Source organism: Oculina patagonica, chromosome 1 (genome assembly GCF_052425735.1).
Source record: "Oculina patagonica isolate OP01 chromosome 1, crgOcupat, whole genome shotgun sequence".
Taxonomy (NCBI): domain Eukaryota; kingdom Metazoa; phylum Cnidaria; class Anthozoa; order Scleractinia; family Oculinidae; genus Oculina; species Oculina patagonica.
In genome coordinates this window covers 48399028-48422996 of record NC_135758.1, presented here as the reverse complement: position 1 = coordinate 48422996, position 23969 = coordinate 48399028, and the positions used below count along the sequence as shown (strand labels likewise).

Genomic DNA, 23969 nt, shown 5'->3' with positions numbered 1-23969 from the left:
TGAACACGAGTTTTACAACAGGTCCCAAGAAGCAAATTAGTCTTTTAAAAACTTTACATTGATTAACTGTCCCTGTTGAAGAAATGCCAGTATGAAGATTGTTGCAAGGCTGAAAGTAGGATGTCATGTAACGAGCGTGTTCTTCTTGCAAGATTAGTGGGTAGCATAAGGTCGAATGAGGTTTGTAAGTGTCTTCTATGTATTAAAGATCTTACTCTTGAGAAAACTGTTCAACATGTTTATGTTGATGAAGCCACTTCATTTTAAGAAAACCAATTTTCTTCTCAAATAAAACTCTTAAATGAAACTATACTCTAGAGTGGTTCTGTTAAGGCTGCTGATGGTCACAACCTTTAAGATGAAGCACGCGTACTCCTGAAGATTTCCTGGCTCCCAGAGGACCCAACTGTTTCAGCTAGCCAATGGTTCCACATTGTCCACGATGAGGATGGAGTTGTCCTTGGCACTCCTGCCTGTCCACCTCTTAGTGTCATTGATGACAAGTGGCCATTGTCTATCTTCAACTGTAAAATACTTCAGGTAGTCCCTGTCCAGCATTACCTAGCAGCACAGTACAGGACCAACTGCACTCTGACACCAGCAATTTGCCTCTCTACCTTCGCCTCCAGATGATGACATTTTGTCTCATTTGAACTGGATATACCATGCAGCAGAAGACGTACAAGTAAATGTGATTGGAACTTCCTCAGAGCCAACCATCGTTAAAAGTTTAGAAAGCTCTTTGAAGAGACTGTCCTTCCTGCAATGTCAGGTGAACCATTTGAGATCAATCTCAAGCCTAATGCTACATCCTATGCTCAGTTAAAGACAAGAAAAATACCTATCCCTTACTTGAAGTAACTTAAGAAGCATCTTTAGGAGATGGAGAAATCTCACCTTGCGAATAACTCTCTCATGATATCACCCAATCGTAATGAGCCCGAAGAAGGCCACTAATGCATTTATTTCACTCGCTTGAATAAATTTAGCCAGCTTAAATATCATTTGAGTGACTCTCCTTTTGAAGCTGTTACCAGTATTCCTTAAGAGAAGCTTGCATACTTCTGCACGTTTGATGCTCGCCACGATTACTGGCAAGTCCCACTTTATGCTGAATCACGTCACCTGCTTAATTTCACCATTTGGTCGATATGTGTTATATAGTACAGTACAGGTTCACGCTTCTTCACGTCTGCAGAAAGCCGCTATGCTATGATAGAACTCGAGGCTCTTGCTGCCTCCTGGACATGTTTGTTCAGGGTTGCCACACTTCACCCAATACTGCATCTGCAATTTTATGGGAATTGCAGATGTCGTGAATCCAAGACTCCAGCCACTTATGATGAAAATGCTGCTATATTCGTTTACTGCAGAATGGGTAAAGGTTCATTTGGCAGAAGACGCTCTGTCTCGTTTCCCAGTGGATCAGCCATCACTCGATGATGAGATATGTAATATTCATTCTGAAGCAGCTGTGAAGATACCATTTGCTGACACTGGTAAGTCGATTGAAAACTTCATGAAGTTTTTCAAGCTCAGCAAACAGACCCTTCAGCTCTCTCAAGTTACAGAGTACAGAAATTGTGGATGGCTTAATCACTAGAAGTAGTAGCAACAGTTGCAAAACCTTTCTGGTCCATCAGTCACAACCTTAACCTTGTTGCGCGAACCGCCGGCAGATGTATCACCATTTGTGATACATCTGGACGAAATGGACGAAATATTATTCCATCCTCTCTACAAAAGAAGATGCTATTGGTTCTGCACGAAGGGCATCAAGGTGTTGACAAAACTTGCCGCCGTACCCGTGCTTCCATCTATTGGCCTGGCATAGATCGCGAAATCGAAGACATAGTGAAACAGTGAAACCACTAGTAACTGACACATCTTCCTGTAAATTCTAAGGAACCACTGGAGCAGCAGCAAATACCAACAAGACATCGGAAGAAGCTAGGTGTTGATCTTTAGCCTCGATGAAAATGAGTTCCTCATTACCACCGACTGTTTCTCCTTTTTCACTGAAGTGCATGATCTAACTTAAGAAAAGTAAGGCCCCATAAGTAAGCAAGAAACTAAAGAAGACTTTTTCACGCTTTGGAATACCTGTGGATGTAGACTCTAACGGTGGCTCTCAGTTCACGTGTAAGGCCTTTGAAGATTTCTCACAAGAATGGGGTTTCCGATACACTGTGTCATCACCCATACATGCGCAGTCAAATGGCAAAGCTGAGGCAGCTGTTACGAATGTCAAAAAGCTACTCGAGTAGTGTGGATCAATGATTCATGTTGAATTTTGGAAAATTAATAGCAATTCACCACACTCCACTTTCTTTTGAGCCAGCTGAGCTACTATTTGGCCGAGCGCTGCATGACTTTCGTCCTCGAGTCCCAAACCCTAAGGATTTCTAACTCCCACCACAAGGAAGAAAATCCTACAAGGCAGAAGTAGGGAAAATTAATTCTGTCGGTAAAGTCGTGAGATATCACACCAGTTTTCCTAAAACTAGGATCCCGTGTTGCAATCCGCTCTCGTAATGGCACTGACTGGTCCCCTCTTGGGACTGTTATTGAAAGTAGACCTCACCGTTGCTGTCCTAACTGACCGTGGTTCCGTGTTCATCCGCAACAAAAAGTACCCGAAACTCACAATCTGAAAATGTGCCTTTTCTACATGTTTGGGTTCCTTTTTTTATTATCTCCTAAAGAAGGAGGAGGGTATGGAGGAGGAGGAGGAGGAGGGGTATGTTGTACGTTCTCTGATCTCCTTCTGTCGGGGAAGGGAGATGTTGTGTAAAGTGCTAGCAGATTGGGAGATCTAACAGGTGTTGGTTTAGCCTGGGTGAGCTTGCCATGAACCTGTCATGAAGATAGTTTTACATATCAAGAGGACCGTTCCAACATTTATCCGGTTTTTAATGCATTTCCGGAAATGACTTTCAGTGGTTATTTTTAACTGATTGTCTTTATTGATATAAGGCATATTTTTTAAACATTTTAAGCAAAATATTATAAAAGAAAAGCTTTCATGGAGTCAGGAAAAAATTCCACCCGTCGAGAGCAGAAAATTCTTGTCAAAACATTGCATATGGTCCCTTTGATTTGCGACTTGTCACATCAAGCAAACAAGCTTTTCAGATCAAAAATTCTCAGGTCAGTTCTACTTCGAGCTGAAATTGCATAATTGTTTGATAAATTGCGATCATTTGTGTTCGACACCTCCACTGCGGCAGGTCGCTCCTCTGTCAATGTATTATTAAATCTCACATTTCGGTTGTCTGGAGTAAACGGCTCCGCAAAAAACGTTTTTCAACGAAAATAACATTTTACGTGTTCACTGTACTAGTTACGACTAGTTACGACTTTTTCAAAATCAATAAACCTGGGCTATGCACTTAATGCTTCCACGGTTTAGCATGTAGATTTTTTGTTTGCTTCAAGTACCTGTACAGCCACAATGCCAATTTCCGCAACATTGAACTATTTTGACCGTGTTTAAATTCAGTAACTACAAAAATTTTAAATTGTCGACATTATCTCGTTATCATTTTCTAAAAAACCATTAAGTCGAAAAGATATGAAACTTTGCCTACTTTCATGGGATTAAATATGTTCCCTGAATTGATTAAAATGTGATAAACTCTTGAGACTCAACACTTCACTGTTTTAACCAATGGCTGCCATTTTTGGTTCCCACACCTGCAGACAAACAAAAGAGGTCAACACGGTCCTGTAGCGTTCAGTGTTTTTACTGACCTCAAAGTTAGCACCGTGTCACACATGTGTAAGTTAAATTGCAATATAAACATTCTGAGATGACTCTGGGGTAAAAAGAAAGTACAAAAAAAATATTCGTTTCATTTTGCCATATCATAATGGCAATTGATCACCAAAGTAGGTTTGCTTAATGGTCAGGTAAGTCTGAAGAGCCGACTTACGTATTGTTCTACAGTAGAATCCCGCCTTGCGTGCATCAGTATCGTTAATACAAGCAACTCGCTATTCAGCCATTTCTTTAGCCCCATAGAAGATATCTCGGTCAGCAATTTTCTAAATCATATACGTCTACTCCGTTAATACGACAAGAGTTTGGTGCTCTGCAGAGTACGTAGCAGGCGAAAAAGGAGTATAGAGAGCAAGTTAAGCCTGCTCAAAACCCCTAGAGCAATTTCTACGGATCATTCCTTCTATTCGGGGAAACCACACGACGCAAGCCATTAGCCAAGCCATTAGCAAGCCAGTTGCGTTCCTAGAGCCCTCACTCCTCCCTGTTGCTGACCAGTCAAAAAGGTGACTGTCAGAACGAGATTGATTTGACATGTGATAATCGGAACCGTAAGCACTTGGTTTCAAACGTCGCAATCTAACTCAGTCTCGCACTCGTACTTCAATTTAAAAGTCCCCTTTTAAATATCATCGTTCCCCTTTCCAGTTGATGCTTACCAGTTTACTTGGCAAATAAATATAAACAAAAAAGTAGGAGTTTATGTGGAGTAAAGGGGTGAAAAATATTTATCAGACAGTGATAGAGTTTTGAACACGGTGTTTATTTCTTGCTTAGAAGTCATTCATTCTTTTTTGTTGAAGTGTCCATAAATAAAATATATTGTGTAAAGTCAAAAGGACAGTTTATTTCCACTTATCTGTTTTCTTCTAAGAAATATTTTCATTATGCAGTTTTTGTAATGTTACAACGATTAAGGAGACTTAATAAAGTTTAGACGAAAGTATTATTTCTTCCTTACATCACGGGGCGCAAACGTCAGGTTATAGACTGTTTATAATGCATATTCAGTTGACAGGCAGCTCGATATGGTTCTCGATTAAGTTTGTTTTTCCGGTAAGAATGCTGCTCCTTTTTGTAACCCGACTGAATTTCCTTTACCTATAAAAGAGACATAAATATCGACGACATCAGTTTTTACTTTTACAAGTATTTTTTTTATGGTTGAAGCAAGAATACATACCGTATACATTTTCAAAAGTGTTTTCATAATTTGCTTCTAATTTTTCAACATTCATTGCCTCTCCCAGTGTTTGAGGAACTGTGCCTGTAATATAAAATAGTACAAACAACGAACTTTTATTCCCACCAACATACAAACCTATTTTGTTTTTCTTTCAAAATGTATTGGGAACTGACCCAAGGTAGATACACCTTGTTCGATGATTTTACAGATAATAAGCGCAGATATTTTGCGACTTTCACGATATTTTAAGAGCTTTTTTACACTGAAAACGGCGAAAAATAAGTGAAATTAATACCCGCCAGTATTATCTGTAAGAATTATCGCATTTTCCACTACAAACATTTCACTACAATTAGACACCTAGTGTAATAATACGGAATATTACAGTGTAAAAAAGTGTCTCATGGTTTCGCGTTTTTCTGACCTTATAATTATGCTCAAACGACGTAATAATTGAATAATAATCTTATTTAACAACTTTTAAGACAATGTTGTCTAACTATTACTTGTCGTATTTTATTTTCTGTGTCTTATTCCTTCAATAATGTACAACCTAGCCATAGCAATTTAATTTTTGTAACTACTTATCCCGTTTAGTTTATTTCTATTCTGAGTAGTTTTTTGCCGATTTAGTTATGCTTTAAATATTACTTTTAATCTCTGGCGAAATAAAATGGTTGTTGTTGCTGTTTACTTCCGTGAGTTAAAAGGAATATGAGACAGGAGTTATCAATCTAATCGAGAAAGACGTGGTGTAGCCCTCATTTTTGATAATCAGTTGAACTTAAGCATTTGAGTTCAACTGAATAATCTGGTTGCAAATAACACCTGTAAAAAAAATAAAAAATATATATTATTTTGTACACAATTATACACTGGCAACCAGATAATTCAGTTGTCTATTTTAATCTTTTTAACGTTTGGGTATACTGTGAGGCTTATGTAAAGCCCGCCATGTCTATTTCACCTTCATTAGTATAACCCGCAAGTTCCTGCTCTTCTGCGTTATGTAGCGTATTGAAAGCTTCTGAGAATGTCTCAGCGACTGTGAAAGAGAAATATAAAATGAGTATCTGTCTAAAATGGGAGCAAGAGCTTTTATGTCAGCCGCGCCGAACTCTGGAACAGTTTGCCCAGGGAAATTAAACCGGCATCCAATCTTTGCCAGTTTTCAGTGAACGTTCTGTCAAGACGCACTTTTTTTAGACGCGCGTTATTAACTTTTATACTGTAGAGTTTAGCTTTTATTAAATTTTTGAAAATATTATCGTCATTTTCACCTTTTGTCCTTTTATCTTTGTTAAGCCCAGTTGATGATTTTTTGTTTAATTTTCGCTATGTTAATTATCATTGTTACAGTTAAAAAAATAATAAGTCGGAAGGAAATCGCGGAGATCATGGTTTTGTCTGAAAATGATTGAGTTTTCCCGTTTAACAGACTCGATTTCTTCAATCATGCTCGACATATTTGTTGTATCTCACCTTGATTTCCTCCTGTGTTCGGCTGGGTGAATCTTGTATGAGTCATGTCTAAAGAAAACAAAAGGACATGTTGAAGTCACGATTTTCTTGGCTATTTCGTGAAAATGCCAGGCTACTCTTTTCTTTAAAACAAAAATTTTTGGCATATTATAGTTTTTCAAAAGAGATCGTTTCTAAATGTGAAATAATATTTAACAATTATTCCACGAGCTCGCGTTGGATATGAGATATCAGATAACTATCTCATATATAACAAGCGCCAGTGAATAATTGTTTTATTAAAACACCAAACGAATTGCAATATTTTAAGCTCCCCAGCTGTTCTCGCTGACGGATTCACCTACCATATCAATTTTCTTTCGTGTTAAACGAAGTTGAATTGACTTGTTAAGTCATTCTTAAAATGTTCTATAGTATCTACTGAACATTTATTAATTTGACAGTTTAAAAACTTTCCTGGATCTCTTAGAGGGCTTCCATATCCTCCTAAAGAAACAAAAACACAACATACTTGTAAGTTTGGGACTTTCAGACTCCCGAAAGGAAAGAAGGAGCATTTTTTAGGAGAATGGACACAAATCAGGCTCTTATACTGAATTCAAAATGGAAAGCGATTAAGATCGATGATTTTTAAAAAAAAACTCCTCCCGATTGGTCTCACTGATCTCCATCGCAGGACATGCATACAGTTTAACTTAAGTTTTTCTTTTTTTCTGCGTTCTTGACACTTGACAGCCTGGTATGGAGTGTAAAGATGATGTCACTATATCGCTGGCTCGAACTTTTGACATTTCAATCTTATTCCTACGCAATATCGTGTTAGTCACTACACCACTCGCTCGATTTTTAAAGGACACCAACTCTCCTTTTGAACATAAAGCTTTCAACAGAAACTTTTCGAACCACACTGATAATATTTGCAACGAACAGAATTTTTTGCACTGATAATTTCAATCCTTACCTCGATGACTTCTTAGAGGCGCCCTTATCCTAGCGTCATTAACAGCTATAAATGATTTTAAAAGAAATGTTTAAAGATCACAATATATAAAGACTTTTTCACAAAAATTTAAAAGAAATCCCTCACCCTCTTGACACATATTGTACAATAATTTTAATAGAATACGACCAACCTGCCAAGAGACGTTAAAGGCAACGTTTTAACAACAATTATCTGCTAAGACAATCAAGCTTAAAGTTTATTGTTAAATCTTTATATTTCCTTATTCGATATTGTTAACATATAAGGGAATATTATTAATAAATAATGTATGTTTTGTTAAATTTTTCTGCTCGATTTATAATAAATCTATGAAGCCTGGGAAGAGGTAAGAAGTGTCTGTGTTTTCGGGTCTTATTTTGGTGTTTTATTTGTTTGGTTACTTGACGTTTCGATGGCAACCATGTTTTCAAAGGGTGTTATTCCGAAACTTAGTATTTTGTTTTGTTTTAAAGTGATTTTGGCCTTTATGAAGAGTTTATTTCAACTCATCAAGGTTTTTAATAGCTTTTGACATTGAAAAAAAATCTTCAAAATCCGAGATGGCGGATCTAAGATGGCTTCTTTTAAATTGTGATTTGACATCACAATTGCCACGTGACTACCGCAAAAATGAACATTTCTGGATGCCTTAAGTATGATTACTAAAAAGTGAATATTTCTGGGATAGACAGGGAGAACTTGAATTCGTGCCATCTTCATCCCCGACAAAACGAAAATTAAGCACAAGCTAAATAATTTTACACCGTTTTTAGTACAATTTCATTTATCATACTAACAAGTGATGCCTGCTGAAGGAGATGCTTTGAAAAGATAAAAAAATATCCAAAAAGAGAACAAAAACAAAATATCACTTTCCTGAGGACGATGGTATTAAGTTTACGGTGCAAGTATTAACAAATCTTCGCTGTCCACGATTTAAACATTTTGATCGAAAATTTCCAACTTTATTAAAACTGCATAAAGAGACAACAAAAATAAGCGAGTAAGGGAAAATAATATTGCTTCCCTGAAAAAGCAGACTGCCTGTTCTTTCACGCCACCATAGTGAAATAAAGGCTGATATAGTTCAGGATTAAAATATTGCATGTGCAGTTAAATTAATAAATTAATAAATTAATAAAATACAAAAAAATGTGCAGTTAAATTGACTAAAGGTATAATAAATATCTTCATTACCTTGACTGTAGGCTTGGTTCTGAGGGGCGGGATTGGAGACAAATTCTGTGTTTTAGGATTAATGGTGAAACTATTCAGCATTAAATAGCGAATCAACGTTACTACTTTCACAACTTAAAAGATCTAATTCAACCAATCGACGAGTTGCTATCAGAAATTTCTTGGTTTAACTTCCCAGTTTGGGCAGTTTGCAAAATAAAACACTTACAAATCTCGCTGAATAAAGAAAGGTTGTGAGTTCAATTAATCACGTTATATAAGACGTGTAAACCGCCTACTCACATGGTCTAGGTACATGTACAACGATAAAGCAAATAGCACATTTACCCTATAGTCTCGGCCACACTGCCTAAAGGATGCAAGCATGGCCGAGTGGTTTAGGGCGCTGGTGTTGTAATGCTGGAGGTTTCGGGCTCGCTCTCCAGCCTGCCACTAGTTGGATTTATCCTCTGTTGTCCCAAATTCAAATCCTCGGTCACGCTTTGGACAAAGCCAACTAGCCTGCCAGTTGGAATTTTTAACCATGTCATGTTCAAATAAAAATGTGTTTACTCTGTTTCAGTGGCATGCCTGGAAAACAGCATTTACATATTTTTTTACATTTTTCATTACCTGAGGATGGCGACTGAAGCTGATTTTCATGTAGAGGTACAAAATTGTTAACAGGTTGTTGTGAAATTGGCGTCACAACTGAAACAATAAAAAGAAATGCTTATATACTATTCCGAAATAAACTGTGACTTATTTAAAAAAAATTACATAAGGTTTAAAAAACGTTTTTAAAAAAACTTAGTGGACTTTATTGGCGTCAACTATTTACATATTTAGTATAAAACTTCACACTATCCTTATCATACGCTTATAATGTTATTATGTTTATTATCATGTCATAGAATTCAAGTTGTTGATTAATTTTACAGCTTTTTTTACCATTTCCATATGATGTTTTTTGTTACTGAAGTGCAAATTACACGGTTTTTTTTGAAGAAGTGCAAAATGATTCAATACAATGATGATTTCAGTAGACAATCAGCACGAGAAAAACGATGACGTATATTAATTGCAATGTATTAATTTTTTTAAATTGTATATAACTACAAATAGTTATTGGATGAGGTTTTTGTGAGGTTTTTTGATTAAACATAGTTGAGGGAGGCTGAGGCTAATAACACTTACCGAGACCTTGATTGTTCGGGATATCAAAAAAACCGAATCTAATAATTGTTTTATTATACATTGTTTTAAAGAATAACGAAAAACGATTTCAACACTTCAACATTTATTATGGCAAAAAATCACAGAAATAAGTGGAGATGGATTCAGCAAGCTGTGAAATCCGAGAAAACAAAGGAACAAATAATTTTTAATGCTTACCATCACTATTAAGCTGAGGCATGTTGTTAGTTAAACCGGTTGAGGTGAAAAACCTTTGAAGCTCTGAAAAACACCATGCATAGGTCTTTAGAACGGTAGTACTCTGAAATACCTTAAAACGCGTATATCTTGTTTACAAGCCATTCTTACCGTCTGAAAGTGACGAGTTAAGTCCTATGGCAGTGCAGTAGAAATAAAATACTTTGCAGAGATCGACTGTTCGAAATTGATCAGTATCCTTGGAAAAACACATTGGTACTTAAAACCAAAGCAACACACGGATAAATATGGCCTGCTCTATTGCACATATATGGATAGCCTATATAAACAACTGAGCTTATTTTATAATAGGATGGTAGTTGTATACCTCCTCTCCCACAATAACAATTTTTGTACAACATGACGACCTTACCACTTCCTTCCTCAGGTTTCTTGGGAGGAGGGTTGTCCAGTGTGACAGCTTGATACACAGTTGCTAAAGAACATAAAACAACAAAACCTTTTTCACTAACAAAATTAGCCTTGTACAAGGTGCGAACACAACCTCGGGCGAAACAAAATTAAAATTAAATTGCGATAATATTTCCTAAAATTAAACCTGGGTGCACGAGGTTCTTGCGCGATTTCCGGTTTCGGTTAATCCGACGCGCGAGAAAAATCTTCTGGTACCAAGAATACCTTTCCTACGGCAAGTTCCTCTTTCTCTTATTTATTTGTATTTATTTTTTTCTGATGCGAGACTATGTCATCTTTTATATCATCTCTCTTATGTTGAAAGTGAACTTGTGTCTAGTCTTTAACTCACCGAAGTTAGATGGAACTTCTGTTTCACTTTGATCATTGAGATATCGGGCTGTCCCTTGTGAAACAAGGAAACGATAACTGAAATAAGATGCTAGATTAAATAGATATTCACCTTAGAGGATTCTTTTAATTGTACATTGAAAAATGTATTCACTTAAACTACAGAAAAAACTATTCCCAAGATAAGCAGGTTTTTCCTTTCACATGATATTGAAGAGCAGCTTCCCTATTACTTATTTACTCACCTTCTTTTTGCGCGCTATCCTTTAAAATGCCTGTTGAATCAGATACTGTTTGAAGCAACGCATCTGCCAAAAAAAGTTAAATGTGACTTTTTAGCAAAATTAATAAATTGATTAGCTTGACTCGAAGCTGTTGCTATGTCACATTTATTCCTAGGTCTTACTACACATCAGTAACATTATTTTGTATGGAGAAAACCTCAGTTGGCTAAATAGTTGTGCATTATCTATAATAATAATAAAATAATAAAAAAAAAAAAAAAAAAAAAAAAAAAAAAAAAAAAAAAAAAAAAAAAGCAGGGGACCTACCCCCCCAAGTCCGGCGCAGACTAAAACTAGGAGAAAAAAAAAAAAAAATAAAAATAAACAATATTACTTGACGCACTAGGTAAAACAAAGTTGTAAGACGAAAAAGCTGAGAGCGTTCAAAAGGGGCGAACAAAGAAATATGGCTACAGTGCGTTTGATGTGATCCGGCGTCGCGAGTAGCTCGGCTATTTCCTTTTACACTACACACTTTTGCTTTACGTCATCTTCCGTCTTCTTGTGCCCTGGCCTCTTAGCAGATTGCAGGTAAGCAATTTGCCTCTTCCACATTGTCAGGCTTTAATTATAATAATAATAACAATAATAATAATAATATAACAATAATAATAATATATGTATTTTCCTCGGGGAAATGCAACATTGAGAAACTGTCACCTAATTATTGTTATTTCATATTTTAAACTATGAGTCTTTCCTTGTATAATTCTTATCGTTACCATTTATTTTTTTATCACGAATTGTTCAGATTTTTTATAACTCTCTAACCATATATAAGTTGTAAATTACTGTAAAGTGTAGCTCTTTATAAAAGTATCCTATTTTGTAGCCATCTAAACCATTTTGTTGCCTAAACAAGTACCTCAGGTTCAGTCTGAATAGTTAAAGAAATATACTAGAAGAGATCGACTATACTTCCAACTACTTTGAAACCTTCTTCGGTCTTGAAAAAGTGTCTTTAAAATCAGGAAGCGGCATACTTTTTAACGCCCGGTACGTAACCGCGGGAGGCACTTTAATAGTGGTCAGTATCCAAAATTTACCCGCGGACCTGCCTAAGTTGGAAAGAAAGGAATCTGAAAGTGTTTGGTGTTCGTTGACAGCGCGGCTGGGCCAATCATATTTTCTCCTTGGTTTATCAAACCACTTGATCTTAGCCATAAGCTTAAGAAGCGATTGACAAGTCGATATAATTCTTCACATTTAATATTTCATGTATCTTTAATTAAATGACTTAGACTTGTGAAATCCCTTGCCTAAAAACCCCAAAAATATGTTATATATTTTTGTGTAAAATGCTGAACCATTTTAGGGACTTTCAGACGATACCTTCGGAGGCTGGAAGGATGCCTTCATCACCAACGTCATTTTCACTTGCTTGAACAGTCGTTACTGTAAAATGATAGGCATAAATTTTCACAAAATGGACCACACAAGACTGGGCCATAATCAGAAAAAAGAACCTTAAAGTTCTAAAAATGAAAAATAGTGCTGGATTTGAAAATTTGTTATCTACATTTCATATACATTTATAAGTTGGTAAGAGTTTATACGGATATCACACCCACTAAAAAAAAATAAAAAAATATTGTTGTCACTGGAGGATTTACTGATTGCAGTCATTCCCATTAAAGTTTAGGTTAAAGTGTATTTGATCAACGAGGTAGGATTGATTCATGTGTACATCATTTGTAAAAAAGAATGATGACAAGAAAAGAAAACCGTCGCAGTACGGGGGGGGGGGGGGGGGGGGGGGCCCCCCCCCCCCCCTCCCCCCCAGGGTAATGTATAAAAATTTAAAACTAACCGTCACTGTTCTCTGATAAATGATGACTATGTCGGTTTTTCTTCTCATCAAATGCAGGGGCTGTTGAAAGATAACAGATGAACATGCGGAAATAACAGATAGAAAACGAAGCATACTAGTCAACCTGGTTAAAAGAAACTATTGGATAAGAGCACTCGAATTCATCTATTGAACATAAATTCCCCAGTTGCATTCCACAAAGTGCTGTAGTTTGTACATCCTGTCCAAACTTTTAATCAAGACGGGCTCGCTATTTCAAATACATCCTAACGTCGCTCATGTAATTAATTATAAATAGTTATGTGAAAAAATGAGTTCAGTTATAGCCCCTACATGAAATAAACTTAGAGCGGTCATTTTGGGCCTCTCATCGGAACATTTCGGGAACTAATCAACCATAAAAGTACTTCGAAGTTCTAGGTTCGTCTCATGGGCGACTGGCCTAAACCTAAAAGGTACCAACCACAGATTTTACCCCCTTATAGGTGAGAGTCACTCCCGGGGAGTATCCACTGGGGAATAAGTGTACTTAATAAACCTTAAAATTAAGTCTTGCAAAATGTTAGTCACCAACAAGACAAATGCTTATTTTAATAAGAATTGACTTAATTTTGGTCAAAATTCAAGCAAAAGTATCTGCATACCCCATCTAAAATACCACGTTAATTACTCGTGCATATAGGGTAATGATGCAGCCAGACCTACCTATGAACATTTCATTTTGATCTTCAAAGAAGTTCTTCTTCTCTGCATTTTCTCAAAAGAAATGGAAACTCTGTTAGGTAACATTCACTGATCAAAGGCAAAACCATCAAATTGATTTAAAAATAAATTGTGTTTGTCAAGTATGGCGGTTCTTGAATACCTTTCCAAAACATATTGTGTTTTTGATTTACTTTTTCCCTTTAGGTATAAAACTCATTATCGACTAATAAAACAAACGACGATTTTTCTATTTTTATTGCCTCTTTCATTTACTCACAGACTACTTGCATGAAGATATAGTGACGGCTGTGACATGAATACGATCGATATAAACTAACTGATCCAAATAATATGGTCTTTTGGTACTTGTTTGAATGGTTGGGCTATTGGGGGTGAAGACTATATGGGAAATCCCCTTTGTGTGGCCGGGTGCTTTGTATTTCACGTGCAGCTTGGGGGCCGCAAAGGGATTGAACGGCCGTCCATAAAGAAACCAAACACCTTGCCAGGGACAGTTGTGTCAATACTTGGATTTTAGCAGTCAGTTAATAGCAATTTTTGTATTAAAAGTATTTTAATTCTTCCTACCAGAAGAAACGCAATCTTCAATGTAGGTAACTAAGTTCCCTTCTTCATCTTTAAACAGCTTCGTGTCTTTGGGTCTAGGAAAGACGGATGGAATGTCAAAAATGGATAAACACTAACCAATACCTGCTGATGAAAGGCCCTCGGGTAAGAAACTTTAGAAAACAAATATAACCAGGCTGTGTCTTTGCGGCCAGAATTAGGAGAAAACAAGTTGCTAGAAGTTGTCCGATATAAGAAAAATATTAAATTAAATTCATTTTTTTTATTATTACTTACAGATGAAACCTTTTACGATTACTGCTTATGATGAACTTGTGCAACATCTTCTTTGTGTGTTTCTTGCTCAAACGTCTGTTCATTGCATCTGTAGTTTTCTTTTTCAAATGCACTTTACGATTAACTAATAATTTAACTCGACGACATTTCAAGCCAGCTGGACGGTGGTGACCTTAACAGCAAAAAAAAGTAAAAGTTTTAGTACAAAGGAAAAGGAAATTAGTGCACACATTTTGCAGTTATTAGCATAATGTCCACCATAATGTCCACCATACCATTGATCCCGACGAAAAAGCATCATGAGCGACATACCGTATTAGTGCCTTCACGCATGCTCAGAATGCAATGGACACTGTACACAGATAAGAGGGTCTCTAGATTCCAAGCGGTGATTAAGACTTGAAAAAAAAGATATCTCGTTGTAGGTGAAAAAAGTACTTCTTGCTATCGTAGTGACGGGATACCAAAAAAGTAACTTCTTCAATACGGTGTCCATTTATGTTTAGTAAGGAAAGGATTTTAAATGATTAAATATCAACAGTGCAAGCTATCTAAAACAAAAAGCTATTAGTGTACTTACCTTTGAAGTGTATGTGACCATGATAAGCTAATGGCTTGTAAATCTTTGGATGCTTCAAGTGTTTAACATGAAATAATTGCACGTGTTTATGACGATGGTCCTTTTGTCGCCTTCCTTTGTGTTTTGCCCAAACAACACTTGCCAGTAACACAAGTATAACAAAAGCACTAACAATACAGCAACACTTCATTGTTTTGGATAATGATTTGAACGATCGGTTTTCTTATGCTTTACTTGCATAGATACCGTTTGTAAGAGTCCCCTAGACTACTTAGCTTCAACAGAACCTGAAGCACTTGACTTCAAAAGACTTGAATTGATCTTGAATTTGACCTAGAATAAATAATCAACAATATTTTAAACTTCACTTATAAATACGTAATGGCTTAGCCTTGATTTTAAATTTCCTTGCTTCCTGAAACGTTGTATTATGTTAAAAAAGGTAATAACAATATTATCTCTGAGCCCAATAAACAGAAATAGCAAATAAAGCGGCAGTTTATGTTATAATTCGCATTTCTTTCATTGCTTAATCGCATTCTGCGGAGACTCGTACAAGCAAGGTGGGCGTGTCTCGTATTCAAAGTTTTCAGGTACCAGGCTTTTGCTTCGAAAAGCTGGAATAGATTGGATGGATTTTGGCAGCAGAAGACATATAATAAACACCGCATGTATAAAGGTGTTTGCCGTCAGAAATCGTCTATCATATATCGCTCAGTATCAAATACACTTCATTCTCTCAGTATGTAAACAAGGAATAAAGTTGTCCGATGATATCGATGCCTGATGGACAGGAACTGATTTGCTATATATACTTAATGGAGTGTGAACCAATGGTATTATTATCCTTACTACCAGACAATGGCTGTCCTTGAATTCGCTTTCTACGGGCGAAGCCTTTTCCTCTTAGTTAAGATGTTGATGTTTACAAAATTCAACAACTAACGCCATAAAAACAGAAGGAATGGAAATAACGAAGCAAGATGTGTGGCATTTTAGTAAAGGCAAGACATATTCCTCAAGATGGATAGACAGTGGCCCGTGTTCAGTTTACGACGATTAACACATAATCGATATTGCTTTTACACCTAATCACCAAATAAATCCTAATTATAGCAATTTGGAGTGGTAAAGGACAGAATCATTTCTAGGACATAAGGACACTTTTTCTAAAGTAAACAAGTTATGAATTTTGGCGATAGATGGCTACCCAACGTGCCAAGCGATTGCATCTTTGGAAGCCATACACTCCTACCGTGATGAATAGAACTGGTGATTGACGACATAACCATACGATTTCCCTCTTGCTGGGTGTTTTATTGCTTCCAGAAGTTCGGTGGCACAAAAATATGGGGGAAATAACTATTTATAATCTACGCAGTGTTAAACCATTTTTAAAGGAAGGTTAAGCACGTTTGTGCTGGCCATTTTCGTAGTCCAAACGGCCATTGTTTGGTTTCTATGTTCCCTGCAGTTTTCATTAAGATTGTGAATGCGTGTTTAAACTTGGTTTTCTGATCATGCCAAGCCTAAGGGGTCTGTGAACTCATTAACGCACTTTCATTTCCTTTTAAGATATATTTACCATAAGGTGGCGGTTCTTGTGTTGTTAAGTGATTTCATGTGGAGAGGCGGCTATCTATTATAGTATTTGAAACCAAACAAATTGTCTTTGACAGTGTGTTATGGGAACAATTTAACATATACAGTGATTTATCAGTAAGTAAATATTCATTTGTTTAAACATTACATTTGATCTAAGGAGTTTTATTTGCAACATCACTGCAACTGTGTCGAAAAGGCATTATGTCTTCCTTTACTATCGATGCAATACTGGGAAAACAACAAGAAAGTGAGGCTGACAGAAGGGTTCAAATCAATTATAGAAGATTTGACGAGGGAAGAAGTAACTGCAGCATAGGTAAGTTTTTGTTGATAGCAATAAACTAATCCAACAACAGCAACTAAATCACAGAATTGTTGATCGGAGTTTCTTGTTTATTCGTCAGGGTGTGTCAAAGAAAAGTTGTATATGAGTGATGAAGAGGAAAACAGCGAAGAAGATGGAAAGACAATTTCTTCACAGAATGATTCCTGTCTCGTCCGTAAAAGGCGGCGAAGGCGCACGGCATTTACAAACGGTCAACTTAAAACGCTGGAACATAAATTCACGAAAAAGAAGTACTTATCTATCAGCGAAAGAAACAATTTGGCCAAGAGTCTTAAATTAAGCGACACTCAAGTCAAAACCTGGTTTCAAAACAGACGGACCAAGTGGAAGAAAGAGATCTCTACTGAGCTTGAGTCAGGTCTTAACACAGACAGTAACTCTTTGCCTTATATTTACCCTCAACAGTATTTGCATTTTCCATCCCAAAACTTCTTCAACCATAACATGTCAATGCTAAAAGCAGAGCCTTGGCTTTATCCTTTAGAGAACTGGCATCAAGCAAATAATTTACAGGTCATGTATTCAAACATGTCTTTGTACAACTACATGTCCCCCTACCACTAAGAGACAACCAAGGGGGCAGTGACGATATATCAGTAGCGTCGTGTCCACTTCTGCTGAAAACAACAACAAGAAGCCTTATGGAAATCTTAGTTGCAAGTTACTTCAAAATTATTGATATAACATTAACCTAATGTCGATTTGTTGATGTAGAGAGATGCTTTACTTGAACTTTTTAGAAAAGGGCGTACTGATAGTGAACACAAGAAAGCCAAACTGTTAGAATTAATTGAACACAAAAATCATCATTTGGGCACAGTTTATATTTAGCGAGGGATTCTTACGGTAATCAGCCAGTGTGACATCACAGAGTATCACGTTTAAGAAGACTTTTGTCATGCAGCTTTTACTTGTATATTCGTATAGCCTTCTGTATTGCTAGATAGTCCATTACCTTTACCTCAACACTAACTAGGCAAAACATAGCTAGATAAACATGGATTGAATTTCACGGTCCATATAGAGTGACAAAAAACCACATAAGTTTATCTAAAAATATCATGTTTTGGGTGGATAATGAGCTTCCGACATTTTAGTCGCCTGCCCATTAATCAAGGTATGGAAAAAAAATCATTCAACTTTGACACAATCCGTTTAATTTTGTACTCATAGTGTGAGCATAATGTCAATCACCAGTTTTATGAACACCTTGAAGTTTCAAGACAAAACTAGTAAAAACTCTCCCCATTAAAGGAGCTATGTCAAATATGGCGCATCTTGAAAAGTTTAAACTAAAGTTTTCAATTTTGTCTTACCACCTCTTACAGTAACTGTTTTTTATTTTACTTAAACAAATTTTATTTTGAGGCCCATCGGTTTGAAGGTAACTTTGTAAATCACAACATACTCAACTTACCGTGACATAACCCATTTAATTTCTAAGTCTAGCTCAATCATTGACCGGAACAGCAAATACGACCCATAAAAAGCTTTCAGCACCACACAAAACAAAGAATATGTATTTTGTTACTACTAATGTTGAATGTATGAGATTTTTTGAGAAATATGCTAAAAAACTAATAATAAAAAATTGCTATTCACAGTACAAGTGTATTTTCGTAAATTACTGCATCTTCGGTCCAACCAAACGTTCTATGGTTTAAGTTTATGAAAAGTTCTGTTCATAGAGGAGTCTGCTTATTTAAATAATTACACGGCAAATTCCATAATCATATAATCATCGAAACGGGAATGTTCTTGTACTGTCTTGCAAGGCAGAAAAAAGTTCCGAACAGATGGTTGCCATATTTAACTGTGTTAACTTTTTAACACTGTTGTAACTGGCAATGTTGCTTCTCTTATTTCTTTGAGATTATTTAAGATAAACTTCTCAGACTCTTTTTAAGAAAAGATGTTAGGAGCTAGTGTTAATTATTGTTGTGTTAAAAAAGTATTTTTTAGAGATTTTTTCGCTGCAGGAGGTAAACTAGTATTCCTAGCACTTTTAAAAATGTTATAAATCTCTCTGTGGGATTAGGGATTTATGAATTGAAGTGTTGTATATTGTACTCATGCGGAGGTCAGTTTGCGGGAAATATCACCGGTAATTCCTAATAATCTTGTAAGAGAGGCCTCGTTTCCTTTTAGAATGAATAGTTATTTATATTTTAAGAGGCAGGATGCAAAGAAATTAAAAACTAAAAGATGGAGGTAATAGTATCTGACATGCAAAACAAACGTGTATATAACTCATAGAAACTTACTCATTCTTGAATATTTATGTGTACAAATCAAATCAAGAAGGTAGCAAATCAAATAAACAGCAATAACAGCAACAATGTTACAATTAACAATTAATTTAAGCTCTGTTTTTAATTGTTATTTTGGTGTGAGTTGGAGACCTTATTTATCTAAAGCAGCTTTTTGACTTTATATTCGATTAGTACTAAGCTTAAGCTTCTCGGAAGGCTGTCAGAACAGCTGGAGCGACGAAAATCTAAAAGTATCATTTTAATCATCAATCATCATTCCAAGAAATAAAGAAATGAAAATACCATTTGTCTTGAGTTGTAAAAAAAAAAAAACTCTGACAAAAACAACAAAATAAAGCAATAACAATCACCAGAAACAGGAAACGATTTGATAAAAAAGTTTGATGTGAGCTTATTTTATATCGGTGTCGCGCAAAACCCGCGAGTCCTTGAGTTGCACAAACGCTGCGCGAAACCCCGGGGGGGGGGGGGGGCGAACCGCTGTGTATTAGATGCTTATTTAACACTTACAAATGGCGAATTTAGATGAAAACCAGTATTTACTTAAATCCTTTTTAATCACATGTTCGAAATTTTCTAACAATTTTTAAGACGAAGCCAGCTTTTAAACAAAGTCGACTAAAGGAGACTAACAGAAAATTAAACGGCATGCTTGAAGCTAAAAAAATACCGTGTGAAACATAAGAGGATTTTTGAACTTATACAGGGATTACAGAAATGGATGAAAATAGAAAGCTGCCGCGAATCAGGAAGATTTTTAATAAATGAAGGAATTTCTGGGAGAATGTACTACACAAAAGATATCTTTTTGTCATCAAGTTCTTAATCTTAACAACTTATTCTTCGTCATTGCCTTCTCATGGTTAACTCAAAACTTTTAAAAATTTAGATTTGTACCCACCCAACAACTACGCCAAGCAAAATTGTTTAAAAAAAATTCAGCAATAAACAACCGTCAAAATCAATAAAAACATTTTACAGTTACACAAGATAAGATGGGGTTAAAAAATTCAAACATCAAAGGGATAGATTAGCTTTATTTGGTATCCCATTAATCATAAAAAAAGACGTCGCGTTGGATAAATGTTATCAATTTCAAAAACAAACTCTAAATAGGTTAAAACATGTTCAAACAAATTACAATGGAAACAAAAAGTCCTTAAGCGCCTACTGGTAGTGCTCATTTACATGACGTCATGAAGATGTTGTTTTGAACAAGGTAGGAAAATTGTTTTGGTAGGTTTAAGACTTTTGGACGACTGTTTGGAGGTTGGAGACCTTTTTTTTTTATCTAAAGCAGCTTTTCGGCTTTATATTTGATTAGTACTAAGCTTAAGCTTCTCGGAAGGCTGTCAAAACAGCTGGAACCTGTTGTACCTAAAAGTATCATTTTAATACCTTCATGTTAATACTGATCATTCAAAATTAAAAAAAATAAAGGAATTACACTTGTTTTGAAATGTTTAAAAACCCAGCTCTAACAAGAAGGCAGCAACAACCACCAAAAACGGAGAAAAACTGAAAATCGATTTGATATTAGTTCAGAGGGAACTTATTTTATATCGGTATCGTGCAAAACACGTGAGTTTAGTCCTTGAGTTGCACAAAGCGCAGTATTTCCTCAAATAGATGGCGTGACATACGATTCTAAAAAAAAATTCCCCCCAAATTAAAAAAAAATTTTTTTTAACCCCCAAAAAAAAAAAAAAACAAAAAACACCAAAGCGTTGCATAACTAGTATATATTTGAGCAGCTTGAGATGCCCATTGGCAAATGGCAAATGGTGAATTTGGATGATAACCAGTATTCACTTATTAAATCCCTCAAAATCACATCTGCTAGCATGAAACAGTTTTTAAGCCTGACGAAGTCAGTTTTTTTAACAAAACCGACTCAAAGAGATTAACAGAAAATGAAACAGCGTGCTTGAAGCAAAACAATTATCGTATGAAACATAAGAGGAATTTTGGACTTACACAGTAGTTTACAGAATTGGTCGTAACGAGATCGAGAATCAGCGAGATTTTGAATGAATGGAGGGATTTCTGAAAGAATTTATAAACAAAAGATGTTTTCGTGTCATCTAAATCTGAACTAAAACTAAACTACCTATCTTTCGACGTTATTGCCTTTTCATCTTTTAACTCAAACCTTTCAAAATTTTAGATCTGTACCAACTTAGCAAATAAGCCAGGGAAAATTGTTTAAAAACTTTACAGCAATAAGTAGCCGCCGAAGTTAGAAAAGCCCATTTTTTTACAGTAAGACAAGATCAGCATTATATATTGTGGCTGAAATTCAAACTGATCAAAGAGATAGATTAGCTTTATTTTAATCATATAGAAAGACGTCGCATGGGATAAAAGTTATCAATTTCAACAACAAACTCTAAAGAGTTAAAACATATTCAAACGAAATTATACTTTGTAGGAAACAAAATGTCTCTGCAATGCTTACTGTTAGTGCTCATCTATATGATGTCATCAAGCCGTATTGCTTTTAACAAGGTAAGAAATATGCTCCGGCAAGAAATGTCGCTATAAATATAAATTTCACTTGTAAAAGAAACACTGTTATTTTAAACACGTACTATCAAATGCCAACTATACCAGGGAAGAAGACACAGAAGTACAGGACACAGAAACAACATTTAGCCTTTAAAAAGCTTCATTTTTAGGAAGAAGTTTCCCTTAACCACCTTGCCCTGCTCGTAAACAGCTCCACGTGTCTGCGAATTCTCAGATTTGACTTGGCTAACTTACTTACCTTTGAGCACTTTATGTGGTGTTGACTTTTTAGCCACAGGATCCACACACCTCCAGTTCATCTGCTTAACTCTCCCACAGAGCTTTAATTAGTTTAGATACAGTTTGAGTTTGGCTTAAAGAAATTCAAACAAGGCACAAATAAAACTATTGATTGACTAAACTTTTTCCCCGGGAATTTGTCTATCTTTTCTCCACACCACTCAAGTCAAACTTGAGGCTAGAAAAACGAAACTAGGAATGACGGTAAAAAGAAGAAAGTAAGAAAATCGATCCGAGCCCAAAACCTCAAAATGTCTTTTTCACGGTGTAAAGCAGATACGATAAGATATTTATTTACACGACAAACTGTCTATTTTTCATATAGCTTTCTCCAAAGAGACCATTGTATTCCAATTAATTGTACGACTAGTGTGGAAAAAAAGAAAACAGAGTGTCGTGCCATGAGTTGACCGGATGCAACGTAATCTGCTAAGTAGAAACTTTAATTTCAGGGATCCACATACATTTTAAAGCATTGTTATTCCTTTCTTAATAAATTGTACTTATTTGAACACGGGCCTCTACCAAAAAGAAACTAAAAAAGTACATAAAAAATACAAATGTACATTACCTGGGTGTATTTGGAAATTGACTCCCGCCACCGCCCTCTAAATTAAAACTACTATTACACTTTAAATGACGAGTGTTGTTTACTATTACAGGGTCATTTCCCGAGTAAGAAGGTGCTTTCTTTAAGAGGCATTTGATGGTATTAAATACTGAACTAAATAGAAACGATAAGTACCAGGCAGATGAGTCATTGAGTACACTTTAAGTGCCACGAGAAAATTCCTTTTGGAAAAAATAAACGTTAAAGAAGAATCATGGAAAATCGAAATGTTTTGCTTGTGGTCCCACGAGGGAAAACCTTTGAGAAGTCAAAATTAACAAATCTACACAACATTAGAATATTTCCGTGCTGCTAATTGGGATATTTAAAAAAAGTCATCAATAAACAGTGCCACAAACGTTGACTCGCCTGTAGACTTGCCTTGATTATTTGTTTTTGTCGAAGCTTACTGTGCAAAACAAATTGACGAGTGAAAACACACAGAAATGCATTCTTGGATATTTTTTGCCAACTTTTCAAAGTCTGTGGTATTTCAACATATTGGTGGGAGGGCTCGTCTAAAACAGCCGTGATTAATGAACATCGGCCCAGCTGATGTTTCAATAAAACAACGAGCAGTTATACAGATATATGAATGTTGAAGATCGAGCGTTAAAAAACACGGAATATAAAACTAAAACGTGACTACCGCAGGGCCAAACAGAAATTTAGTCAGGATAGAGTAGCGATTCTCCTCCAAAATTGTTATAAACTTGTTGCGACAGTGAGGTATTAATGTTGTCTAAAGTAATGTTCCCCTTTGTCTTGCAAGAAAACAAACGCTACATTAGACAACATTAGAAAGTCTTCGTGTATTGAACATTTTGATATCAGTTGTCCACTTTTCTTTTCTTTCTCTTAGATGTCCAAAGGACTTTAGTCAAAGTTTGACTAGTTTATAACAAACACTGGACAATAAATTAACTTAATTCAGTGATTAACAGTCCTCTGTTCTCTCTCAGTGTACCAAGCTAGTTGGAGAAAAAAAATAGCTGATCTCAAATTGAAGTCTGCCAAAATCGAGCACATTTTTTTTTCAGGATTCATAGAATGCGGGAATCTCTCTCTGTTTATGAAGCTAGTTTGTGAAAAAAAATGGCTGATTTCAAATTGAAGTACGTCTGCCAAAATTGAGCACGTTTCTTCAGGATTCATAGAATGCGGGATAGGATGCAGAAACGTTTTAATTGAAATAATTTTGTCTTATTCAGCGGTAAAAACAAAAGTGGTCGCTGTGAAGTTCCCGTCTCGACCTTCTGATAATTTCGGGGTCGTCAG

At 35.9% G+C, this 23969-nt stretch overlaps 2 protein-coding genes across 6 annotated transcripts; one reads left to right on the top strand and one right to left on the bottom strand.

Moving 5' to 3' along the window:
• Positions 1 to 4525: 4525 nt before the first annotated feature.
• LOC144635587 (uncharacterized) lies at positions 4526 to 22669 on the bottom strand. 4 transcript variants are annotated; one of them, XM_078494688.1, is made up of 19 exons: positions 22653 to 22669; positions 15050 to 15382; positions 14470 to 14641; positions 14194 to 14267; positions 13606 to 13656; positions 12901 to 12960; positions 12423 to 12485; positions 11052 to 11114; positions 10808 to 10861; positions 10415 to 10477; positions 10003 to 10065; positions 9241 to 9318; positions 8629 to 8673; positions 7411 to 7455; positions 6908 to 6935; positions 6450 to 6499; positions 5935 to 6012; positions 4965 to 5048; positions 4526 to 4882 (listed from the first exon to the last, which is right to left on the bottom strand). In XM_078494688.1, exons 2-19 carry the CDS (start codon positions 15237 to 15239, stop codon positions 4821 to 4823), a joined length of 1323 nt encoding a protein of 440 aa, XP_078350814.1. In that variant the 5' UTR covers positions 15240 to 15382; positions 22653 to 22669; the 3' UTR covers positions 4526 to 4820. The 4 variants fall into 4 exon arrangements, with proteins under 4 accessions (XP_078350814.1, XP_078350806.1, XP_078350820.1 ...); XM_078494680.1 differs by lacking the exon at positions 22653 to 22669 and having other exon boundaries at positions 15050 to 15397; XM_078494694.1 differs by lacking the exon at positions 22653 to 22669 and having other exon boundaries at positions 13606 to 13647; positions 15050 to 15397.
• On the top strand, positions 14204 to 19722 carry LOC144635656 (uncharacterized). 2 transcript variants are annotated; one of them, XM_078494749.1, is made up of 3 exons: positions 14204 to 14337; positions 16851 to 16970; positions 17059 to 19722. In XM_078494749.1, exons 2-3 carry the CDS (start codon positions 16856 to 16858, stop codon positions 17562 to 17564), a joined length of 621 nt encoding a protein of 206 aa, XP_078350875.1. In that variant the 5' UTR covers positions 14204 to 14337; positions 16851 to 16855; the 3' UTR covers positions 17565 to 19722. The 2 variants fall into 2 exon arrangements, with proteins under 2 accessions (XP_078350875.1, XP_078350867.1); XM_078494741.1 differs by lacking the exon at positions 14204 to 14337 and having other exon boundaries at positions 15836 to 16970.
• Positions 22670 to 23969: the final 1300 nt, after the last annotated feature.

Excerpts from the sequence above, each read along its gene's own strand:
- LOC144635587 (XM_078494688.1), bottom strand. The coding sequence starts at position 15,239 with ATGAAGTGTTGCTGTATTGTTAGTGCTTTTGTTATACTTGTGTTACTG. Across the intron at positions 6,500-6,907 it reads GGAAGCCCTCTAAGAGATCC|AGACATGACTCATACAAGAT; the intron begins AGGAAAGTTTTT and ends TTTGTTTTCTTT. Across the intron at positions 4,883-4,964 it reads CACTTTTGAAAATGTATACG|GTAAAGGAAATTCAGTCGGG; the intron begins GTATGTATTCTT and ends TCTCTTTTATAG.
- LOC144635656 (XM_078494749.1), top strand. The coding sequence starts at position 16,856 with ATGTCTTCCTTTACTATCGATGCAATACTGGGAAAACAACAAGAAAGT. Across the intron at positions 16,971-17,058 it reads AAGAAGTAACTGCAGCATAG|GGTGTGTCAAAGAAAAGTTG; the intron begins GTAAGTTTTTGT and ends TTTATTCGTCAG.